Source organism: Vicia villosa, unplaced genomic scaffold (assembly GCF_029867415.1).
Source record: "Vicia villosa cultivar HV-30 ecotype Madison, WI unplaced genomic scaffold, Vvil1.0 ctg.000219F_1_1, whole genome shotgun sequence".
Classification (NCBI taxonomy): Eukaryota; Viridiplantae; Streptophyta; class Magnoliopsida; order Fabales; family Fabaceae; genus Vicia; species Vicia villosa.
The window spans coordinates 503,070-515,009 of NW_026705083.1; the positions used below are offsets into that span (position 1 = coordinate 503,070).

The following is an 11,940-nucleotide window of genomic DNA, read 5'->3' on the forward strand; positions in this document are numbered from 1 at the left end:
CAGACCGGGTTTTAAATCATTGCCCAGAATGGTAAGTTCCAGAACTGAAATAAGGGAGAACATATCTTACATGTTATGTACATACAAACATAACTCTTTTAAGTACTGAAATATTTTTTCACAAATTATGTACTTGCACAGTTTAAGCTAATTGTCTTATGTAGTTGAAGCAATATATTCATCACTTCTGTTCTACATCGATAGTAACAACTAGAAAAATTGATCCTTTTTATTTTATGTCTGCTAAGTTATATTTTATGTCTGCTAAGTTATGTGTTTTAGGATGAATCTGTACTGACTGCTGATATATTGTGATGTTGCAGTATCGAAACATGACCACAATGTTGAAAAGAGAGTATCTTGACATTCGGTCCGGTGGTTGGTTAGATTATGCTCCACTAAGGATAACACAATTGTATGGATCTCAAAACTCAACTTCTCCTGTTTGTGTATCAATTATGTTTGATGTGTATTAATTAGGGGTGGCAAAATGGATGGATTTGATGGATATGGATTTGATCCTTAATGGATGGATCAAACGAATCCATTAATCCATTACAATCCATTAAACTCTCTAAATAAAAATCCAATCCAATCCATCCATTAAGGAATAAAATCCATCCAATTCATCTATTAACAAATTTCTAATGGATGGATATCCATCCATCCAAAAGACAATTAAAAATATTTTTTGTTTTTTTCGAAAAAAACTCGACTTTATGTTTTTTTCGGAAAAAACTCGATTTTTTTGTTTTTCCAAAAAAAACTCGATTTTTTTTCGTTTTTCCGGAAAAAAAACTTGATTTTTTCGTTTTCCCAAAAAACACTCGATTTTTTTCGTTTTTCCAAAAAAAAACTTGATTTTTTCGTTTTTCGAAAAAAACTCGACTTTTTTTATTTTCCGAAAAAAACTCGATTTTTACATTTTCCCAAAAAAACTCGATTTTTTTCGTTTTTCCAGGAAAAAAACTTGATTATTTTTGCGTTCCCCAAAAAAACTCGATTTTTTCGTTTTTCGAAAAAAAAACTCGACTTTTTTCGTTTTTCCAAAAAAAAACTTGATTTTTTCATTTTCCCAAAAAACTCGACTTTTCTTCGTCTTTCCAAAAAAACTTGATTTTTTCGTGTTCCCAAAAAAAACTCGACTTTTTTCGTTTTTCCGAAAAAATCTCGACTTTTTTCATTATTTAGAAAAAAACTCAATTTTTTCTCTTTTCCTAAAAAAAAATCGACTTTATTGTTTTTCTGGAAAAACCAGATTTTTTTTCGTTTTTCGGAAAAACACGACTTTTTTTGTTTTTCAGAAAAACCTGTTTTTTTCGTTTTTCTAAAAAAACTCGATTTTTTCGTTTTTCCAAAAAAAACACGATTTGTTTTTTTCTTTCCGAAAAAACACAATTTTTCGTTTTTTCGAAAATAACTCGATTTTTTTGTTTTCCCGAAAAACTGGATTTTTTTCGTTTTTCGTAAAAACACGATTTTTTCGTTTTTTCGAAAATAACTCGATTTTTCAATTTTTTGAAAAAAAACTCGTTTTTGTATTTTCATATTTTATTATTTTAAAAAAAAAATTAAACCATTTAAAGTATAAAATAAAAATAATCCATTGGATTATCAAAATGTGTTGGATGGATTGGATCCATCCATGTATATAAATGGATGGATTTAATCCATCAATTAACTTATTTTTTATCTGATAGATGGATTGGATGAATTTTTTGGTGGATGGATTGGATGGATTTTAGTTTAGTGGATTCAATTGCCACCCCTAGTATTAATTATCTATGAACGTCATAGTCATTCTTCAGTGCTCAATTATGACAAAGGAGAAAGTGATCACCTCAAAAAAAAAATGGAAGTAAGAAACTACGAGTAGTTCATTCATATAAGGCGGCGGGGAAATCAAGGGCCTCCCTGTTGTCCCTGGGTGATGGGTTGCTGTCGAATAATTCTGATGCTTTTTCAGGCTGTTTTTTCAGTCAGAAGAAGCTATGAAACTGAATTGGAACAGGTGTTTGAAGTTAATAATCTTTTTGTTGAAATATGATCTCTTTCATGTTTTTAACATTTTCACTTTTGTAAAACGGGAGATAGGGAAGAATCTAATACTATCTTAATTTGATTTGAATATTACTTTCAAAGGATGAATAAGCTTGGTAATTGAATTTGAATAGTTTGACATACTATAATTATGATTGCTTCATCATATTATAATTATGACTGGTTTATCATAGAATAATTTGAATTTGAATAGTTTGACACATTATAATATAGTTTTGAATTTGATTTGAATATTAGCTTATGAGATAGTATATATTTTATATAGGAAGCTGTTAAAAATTAATTTGCATGATGATGAAGAATACATCAAAGGAGATGTTTCTGTTAAAGGAGATATATAACTTTGGAATTATGTTGCTTATGGAGATGTTCACAAGAAAGAGACCAACAGATGAAATGTTTGTAGAAGAATTAACTTTGAAAACATGGATCGGTGGATCAATTCCGAATTTAATTATGAAATTTGTGGATTCCAATTTAGTCCAACAACATGAAAAAACAATTCATGACATTTTCTCTCATATATCATCTATTTTTGCTTTAGGCTTGAGCTGTTGCGTGGATTCACCGGAAGAGCGAAATAACATGACAGATATCACTGCATCATTGATCAAAATCAACACCTTATTCCTCCAAGAAAAAGGAAATGAAGATGTGTAATTATGCTTATGAATTTATGAACTTTCCTTTGTCCTTTTACTTCTATATGGTCTTTGAATCAGGTTGTAATTTAAAATGATGGCAAGTTGTTGACAAAATCGATAACAATTTGAAAAAATGAATAAATTAAAATTAATCATAAGTTTCGGTGTTTGACACTGACACGGACATGTCTTTTTTCATAGATGTTAGTGCTATAGATCAAGACTATTTCAATGTTCATTTTTTTTTGCTTGGAAATACACAAGCAAAACATGCACCTAGCTTCTGTCAAAACGTGAAGATCCATAGCGGTTCTGTAAAAGCCACCTGCTAAACCAAACAAATACTTGGGAATCAACTTTTCCTAAACTTGAGAATAATTCAAACTAACCTATATTTAAAGATCAGAACCAAATGCACACATAAACTCTTTGCATTGTAACTTCTATATATTCAAATGAAAAATTTCACATCTTTTGGAAAGATGCTAAAACTTTATGATATCACTCACTGAATTTATTAATAGGTATAAAGAATCGAAGAGGGAGGAAATATATAAGTGTTTGATTCCGAAGCTAGAACATGTTTACATGAAAGAACAATAGTTTATGAATCCCTACAACATAAGCACTTAAAAAATAAGTCATCAACAACATGAATGTGATCATTGTAGAAATATTCAATGCAAAACCTCAAAAAAAAAAAAAAACATGTGAAGCTCATTATTGACATATAAATTGAAATCAAACTGAAATTTGACCAGAAATACAAACTTGTTTCCTTATAAAATAAATATATTATTGGCTTAAATAGTGTTTTCGTCCCTGTAAGTTAGCGTGTTTTTGATTTTGGTCCCTGTATCTTTTTTTTTTTGGTCCACGTCCCTATATGTTCATTTCGTATTTGTTTTGGTCCCTAACGTTAAAAATCGGTTACAAAACGTCCCTGTAAGTTAGCGTGTTTTTGATTTTGGTCCCTGTATCTTTTTTTTTTTGGTCCACGTCCCTATATGTTCATTTCGTATTTGTTTTGGTCCCTAACGTTAAAAATCGGTTACAAAAATGCTTAGGTGGCTAACGTTTGCTGAGTTGGCAATCACTTTTTTATTTTTTCATTTTTTTAATTTCTAACGTGCCACTTCATTTCTATTTTGGTCCCAGCAAGAGTAGAACCCTGCCCCTTAACCTCACATGTTAATGTACAACCACTACACCACACTTTCCATTCCGTCATTAAAATGCAACACCATATATATTACATAAATGCTTCAGTATTAATAAAATAAATATATTATTGGCTTAAATAGTGTTTTCGTCCCTGTAAGTTAGCGTGTTTTTGATTTTGGTCCCTGTATCTTTTTTTTTTTGGTCCACGTCCCTATATGTTCATTTCGTATTTGTTTTGGTCCCTAACGTTAAAAATCGGTTACAAAAATGCTTAGGTGGCTAACGTTTGCTGAGTTGGCAATCACTTTTTTATTTTTTCATTTTTTTAATTTCTAACGTGCCACTTCATTTCTATTTTGGTCCCAGCAAGAGTAGAACCCTGCCCCTTAACCTCACATGTTAATGTACAACCACTACACCACACTTTCCATTCCGTCATTAAAATGCAACACCATATATATTACATAAATGCTTCAGTATTAATAAGTAGTTAAAATATTTGAAACTTCAAATATTTATTTATTTAATACTTCAAATATTTATTTAATACTAATATCAAATAAATATAAAATAGTTAAATATTAAATATAATCAATTAAAAATTAAATAGTTAAGGTATGAATTTAATAAAATAATTAAATATTAAATAATTATTTTAATTAAAACTTAATTATTTTAATTGAATATTAAATAACTATTAAATAATTTATTATTTTAAATATTAAATAGTTAAGGTATATTTAGTAAAATAATAATAGTAGGGTTTAGGATATTTTGTAAAACAATTTTTTTCAATAATAATTAAAATATATTGTGTTGGAAAAAATATTTTAACTATTTTGTTCACTAAATAATTATTTTATTAGATATTTCACCTATTTAATATCTCAATTATTAAACTTTTAAATATATAATTTATTAAATAATTTGTTTATTAAAAAAATAATGAATAAATTAATGAAAAGTTATAAATATAAGGGACTTTAATAAACTAAACATTTAATAAACTAAATATTTTTAAAAATAAATATTTAACAGATTAAATATTTTTTACAATTAAAATTTTCAATTATTAATATTTAAACTATTTCAATATTTTAACGTTAAAAACATATTATATTAAATATTTTAACATTTTAACATTATGACATTTTAAAACTATTATCGTTTAAATATTTTAAAATCTATCATTAATATTCAACATTGTTATTTAACATTTTAAATAAAATCTAATATAATATATAAAATATTCATTATATACCTTAAAAATGTCAGTTGGCTATTGATGCATTAAATATGCTGAAATTATTGAGTATATATATGCGCTTTGCAATTACTTCACAAGAAACATGAGTGGCCTGGTGGAGAAGCACTCATATTTGAACCTATATTATTTTTAAAAGACCTAAAAACTACAAATGAGTTTAACTTATTAACTAAAGACAAATTAATATTTTATGTTGTATTTTAAATTTATGATTTTAGTTCTCTCACTCAATTTTAGTTATATTTTCTTCGATATATGCATATTTTGAATCTTCACAAAAAAATATTAAATGATACGTTATGATCATCTTCTTTTTCTTTTTTTTTTTTTTTTTTATTTTTTATAAAAATCATCTTCCTCTTTAAACTTATAGTTTTTCTTTTTCTTTCTAACTTATAGTTTTTCTTTTTCTTTCTATCTTTAGTTTTTTAAATTTTTTTGCTATATTTTTTGTGTTTCTAATTTTGTTGTTTTCTAATTCTTAATTATGTTTTTTTAGGTGTATACTTTAAAGCATCAGAAATTAATATTGAAGAACTTGAATTATAAAAGAGGATGAGTTAAAAGAAGTATTTTCATTTTTAAATATATAAATTTTAATTACTTTTTTTGGGTTAAAAAATTGTTGAAGAATTTGAATAGTATAAGATAGGAGTTTAAAAGATGAATTGAAGTACCTGATTTATATAGCTTTATAATTAAATTTATTTATCTTCTACCATTTATAAAATTTGTGATTTTTCTATTTTAATTTCACATTTATACTTATTTTCTACTTTAATTATTAATTTGATGTTATAAATAAATGATTTTTTGTATTTATTATTTTTATCTAAATTTATTTTAAACAGTTAACTAATACTATAAAAGATCAAAATAATTAACTTATATTTTAAATTACAAATGCAACTTATATGAAAATTATTTACATCAATATATTTTTACTTATTTTTTAAAAATTATAATATGATTTACCACTGGTAATTTTTATATGATCAAATTATTAATAAACTAAATGATTTTATATATTTTTGTGATATTTTTAATTTTACGAGTTAATTTTTTTTTAACTTACACAAATTACTAATAAATTAGAAATGTCCAAATTGTTTTATAATTTAAAAAAAAAAAATTAGTTAAATTAACTTTTTTTATGTATTCTATTAATAACAATGACATTTTATTTATACAATATTCATCTTATTATAAATAATATTTTTAAATTATAGATGTTCTTAAAATTTTTTTTAATTAAAAAATATTTAACATTGCCTCGCACGAGTCTAAATACTAATTATATTTTATTTTCAAAAGAATAATCTAATTTGTAATAAGTGAATCCACTTATATGTGCGTACAAAAGAAATTTCAGCCAATTGAAACACGTTCTTTTCTTATTTAAATGACAAGAGCCAGAATTATACTTTGCAAAAGAATATTAAATTCACACATGATGTTGAATAGTCAATTTCCTTCCATACAACAATTACTAATACACATACATTGAATTGAATAGAAAGCAAACTATATGTCTAAAATATTTAATACATGGAATCACTCACAACTATCTAAAGTTGACAGTAACAAGGAAAATTGCAAATTTGCGATATTGTCTTTGAATTCGAGCAGCAGTCTGAGTTGCAGATATCATTAGGGAGCGTACACCATCTATCTATCTCTTGATCATAACAATGATTGATGTTTCTCCTATTGCCACAATATTTCTTTAACTATCATCTATTCAATTTCTTAACAATTACGGACTTAAGATCACAGTACATTCTTGAAAAAATATTAAACTCCGAGACAATAGCAATTGAAAGAAAAATGATTGAAACAATCATTAAATAGGCATGAGTAGGGGATATCTTCATCATAGAAAATAAATAACTTAAGGCAAAAGAGAGCACTGGATAACCCACTGCACCTTCTATTGTTCCTCTTGGTATCATAATAACTATTGCCATAACTGATCCCAAAAAGGAAGTCATATTCAAAATTAAGAACAGACCGAATTCTGCTCCTGACAAGACTGAATGCCCAGCATTTTTAGGTGTAGAAATAGTAGAGTTGGAGGAAGTGATGTTCACATTAATGTCATCATAAGCACTAACCTGATAAATTCCACCAGGGGGACTCAATGCTGATTGATAGGTGGCTGTTGCAACAAGAGTTGCAACTATCAAACAAGTGTTACGTTGTTCCTCTAATATATTACTTCCAGTGCGAAATATATTAGTTGTCATTTTATCTCTAATTGTGATATTTGATCTGAGTTTATGTGCCAGTGTGGGAGCATTGGTGATTTGTGAGTTTGATTTTGCTCCAGTACACAGCAATATACTCCTTATATCTACATTGGCTGCCATGTCCAACGCAGTTTTATTCTCCATGTTCTTTGCCTTCAAATTTATCCCAATCTTTAACAACAATCCAAGTGCCTTTACTACCTAGTCATTAACGAACAAAAATTTAATACCAAAAATTTAAGTCTAAGAGAGTCCAATAAATTATTTTAAAATATAAACCTTAAAAATTTAAAATATTTTGAATAACCAGAATCTTTGTAAGTACTACTAAAAGAGTATTTCTTGAATACAAATAAATTTCATCATTTTGAATAAAGACAACATGTTCCATTCTAAAAAATGACAAAAAGTTTACCTCTGGCTCGAAATTTCTCTGTGCTAAAATATGCAAAATGGTGTTGTCATCCTCATCCTTCCAATTTACAATTTTATTTTGAATCATCTTAGCACCTCTCACGATACTTTTTCTAAGAAAGCAAACAAGAAGATCAAGAGCCTCATACTGTTCGTTCTTAACAGCAATATGCAGTGCAGTCTCACCCTTCCCAGTCACATCTTCAATGGATCTCGGACAAACAAAGAGGAATTTAGCTAAAAAGTCAACCTCACCAATTTGACTTGCAAAATGAAGAAGAGTTAAGCCTTCCCTCCCTTCGATTCTAACTAGATCATTATTCATGCAAACAAACCGAAACAACATCCTCTTTTGGTCGTTTTGCATAGCGAGATGAACGGGGCTGAATCCTTGCGGATTTAGCTTCAAAGCTAAGGAAGGTTTCAATTTCATAATTTCAATGGCAAATCGGATATGCCCCAAAGATGCGGCGATGTGCAATGGAGTTTCAACAAATGGTATTGAATCTATATTCTCCAAAATCCATGGATCATGATGAATTACTGTGTAAAGGAGATCTATATCACCTGTTTGAGCTGCTGCTTTCAGTTGGTCACCACTATTTGTGTTCATGTTTGAAACTCAGTAATGCATGCAAAATAAAATGGTTTTTGATTACAACACTTGACTTAAATTCTCATTTATAAAAGAATGAAATTGTTGTTCAAAATGAATATGTTTGAATCTATTCACACGCCGTGTCTATGATTTTCTACACCTTTAGATTTTTGGCCATAATATTTTATTAAAAAGCTATTGATAAAAGTATATAATGAAGAAACTTGTAATAATAAAATAAGATTTGGAAAAATAAAGTTTTGGGAGGAGCTCCGTGAAATTTCTTTGGAGCTGCCAAGTCCATGCCTTTTTATGGTTTTTTCCACCTAAAGCAAAAGTAAATTGAACCATTTGACGGTTCAGGCAACGCGCATTTGAAAAAAAGTGTTTGTTATAAAATATAATCTTAAATGCATGTTTGATATAATATAATATTTTATTTTTATTTTTTACTCTCTTAAAAAAATCACCTCTTATTTAATATTATCTGGATTTTTACCCGCTTTAAATTTTGGGGACAACTTCTCTACCCATCACAAAAAGATGGATAGTGTACCTTCCACCAATCAAATGACATCATTTAATCTTTATGTATTAAATTATTTATTATATAGAATAATTGTTTGATGTTTTCAATGCATTTTACACTAAAGGTAACTTTACCAAACTTTTTGAGTTGGTAAATAAGAATTCACCTTAAATTTTATTACAATCTTACACAAAATTGGTTTTACCTCAATTGTATTACGGGTTTTTACCACAATTGGATGGCCGATGTAACATACCTTATTATGAAAAGTGTGATACTTTTTTCATCTGCTATTTTAAGTGAAAAGTAGTTTTGGTCATAGGTTTGATTTCCAAATATTGCATTTTCAAAATATTTTTTTTAGAAAGCAAGAGATTATATTAACGGGAGAACTAAGGGTTCTCCAACCCGATTACAAAGAGAAACGACGAACCCTAACAAAAAGGGAATATTACACACCAATTACATTTACGAGAGAAAATACAAAGGGTCCATACAAAACTCGTAAAACGAGTAATTGAGGTGTGTAATTTTCCCACAAAACGACCACCTCCAAACTAACAACTTGATGTTCCAAATGGTATTAGTCACATTCCAAGTCTCCTTATGAAAACACCAACCATTTCTAACCAACCAAAGACTCCAAGTTGTGGCCATCCAAACAACATCCAATTTTCTATCATTCACCTTTTTACTATAAAAGAAAGAGTGTCATTCCATAAAATTCGATAAACACTCCTCATCAAAATTATCCTCTTTACCTCATCCAAACAAAAGTATTTTCAAAATGGTGCGTGGACATTTTTCATCGGTCGAAAGTTTCAACAGAGGTGACATGTAGCTCCTAACTTTTCTTTCGGTTTGGACTTTAACCTAGGGGATGGGTGTGAGGGGTTAACTTTTCCTCTCGGTTATTTCTTTTTGGCAGAGGAGAAATCTAATGTATTGTGTCACTTTAATATGCTCTAGAAATATTAATATTTTTTTAATTAATATATGTATTTTTTAAAAACATATTCATTTGTTCAACAAAGAGGAAATTGCATAATCTAGAAAAGATATTACAACCTAAAAGTAAAATGGTGAATGCTAAGAAATTGAAAAGGAAGTAACACAATTTATTACCATTCATCATTTTCGTTTTAGGTTGTAATATTTCTAGTTAAGATTCTTAACTGGACGTTGCAATTTTTCTCATTATGTTTTTATAAATGGATAAATAAATTTTAAAAAAAATTATATTTCAAAATAAAATTTTCTAATTTATTGTTGAGTTAAATATGTTTTTGCCCCCTATAAATTATAAAAAAAAATTCGATCCCTATAAAAAAAATGATATGTTTTGGTCCCTACATAATTATTTTGCACGTAGTTTTAGTCCTTGTTGTTAAACTAATGTGTATTTTTTAATAATTATTTTGCAAACAGGTTTAAAACATTATAAATAAGTTTTGGGTCCTTATAAATATCTCAAATTTTATTTTTAGTCCCTATTAAAAAAATGACATATTTTAGTCCCTAAAATTTTTTATGCATGCAGTTTTAGTCCCTGCTATTTTCTATACATTTGAAAACTATTTAATTACCCTTTAATTTTAAAATTTTTGAATAATTTTTTTCATACATGTTTAAAATAATGTAAAATATTTATTTAAAAAATTTTAGAATTTTTTAAAATGAGAAGAATTAAATATGAAATTTTTAAATTTAAAAAAGAAATGAAAATCTCGACTTAGAAATTAAATTTTGAGTTCCAATCTTTTTTCTTCTCCTTTATATTTCTTTGGTTTTGAATGAATTTTGAGGGTCTCTTGTGTAGATTTTTTTTATATGAGTAAAACATGATGAAAAATAAGAGTTAGAGGAACAAGGATATGTTAAAATTTCATTGATGAATAAAGGTTTAGAGTTTTTTGTTTCTTTTAATTTCAATTTTGTATGTCATATATCAGAGGACTAAAATTTGATTAACTCCAAAAGTTATTGTTATCCAAAACTCAAATTGGAACTGCTAAATGTCGTTTTGGAGATCACGAGTCAGGAGAAACCAAGTACCAATTAGGATAGGCGACACGACGGCAGGTCTGACGTTTCTGGTGATTTTATGGCGGTATGTGGTTTGCGGTGGTAGATCTTTTATAAACATATTTTTGGGTACCAATCACGTTAATTTGTTGTTCTCATTTTGAGGTTGAGTCTAATCTATTTGTAAACATGATTTTTACTTTTATTTATCTATTTTTTGGTTTTTCATGATTAAACTACTAGGTAAATTTATTAATTTTGTCACTTTTTTTCCTCTATCACCATTCATGTTTTAAATTATAGGATTAAATATATTTTTGGGCCTTATAAATATCTCAATTTTTTAGTCCCTATTAAAAAAATGGTATATTTTAGTCTCTTTAAAATTTTTATGCATCAGTTTTAGTCCATACTATTTTTAAAAATTTTGAAAACTATTTAATTACCCTTTAATTTTTAAATTTGTGAATAATTTTTTTAATACATATTTATAATACTGTAAAATATTTATTTATCAAACTTTAGAATTTTTTAAAATGAGAAGATTTAAATTTTTTTTTTTTAAATTTCAAAAGATAATAATAAAATTAATGGAAATCTCGACATATTAATAAAATTTTGAGTTTCTTTTTTTAAGGAACTTTTTAAAATGTTCTCCACAAGTCTGCAAAATAATCACTGAAAATTACACATTGGTTTAACAGCAGGGACTAAAACTATGTGCAAAATAATTTTGCAGGAACCAAAACATGCTATTTTTTAAATAGGGACCAAAAACAAAATTTGGTAATTTATAAGGACCAAAAACATATTTAACCCTAAATTATATATAAGTTGAATTTCAAGGGCAAAGCTCATTGTTTTGTCCAATAGGTTGGGGTGTTTTGTTATTATTGATTAATAATTGATTTCATATCAGTTTTTTGATATTATGTTAGTAGTGATATTTGTTTTTCTCTTCTTTTTAAATTGAGCTTTTTTTCCGATAA

The 11,940-nt window shown here is 27.1% G+C and overlaps 1 protein-coding gene across 1 annotated transcript; it reads right to left on the reverse strand.

Moving 5' to 3' along the window:
- Nucleotides 1–6,599: 6,599 nt before the first annotated feature.
- On the reverse strand, nt 6,600–8,447 carry LOC131625538 (ankyrin repeat-containing protein BDA1-like). Its single transcript, XM_058896388.1, has 2 exons — nt 7,801–8,447; nt 6,600–7,586 (listed from the first exon to the last, which is right to left on the reverse strand). Exons 1-2 carry the CDS (start codon nt 8,410–8,412, stop codon nt 6,870–6,872), a joined length of 1,329 nt encoding a protein of 442 aa, XP_058752371.1. The 5' UTR covers nt 8,413–8,447; the 3' UTR covers nt 6,600–6,869.
- Nucleotides 8,448–11,940: the final 3,493 nt, after the last annotated feature.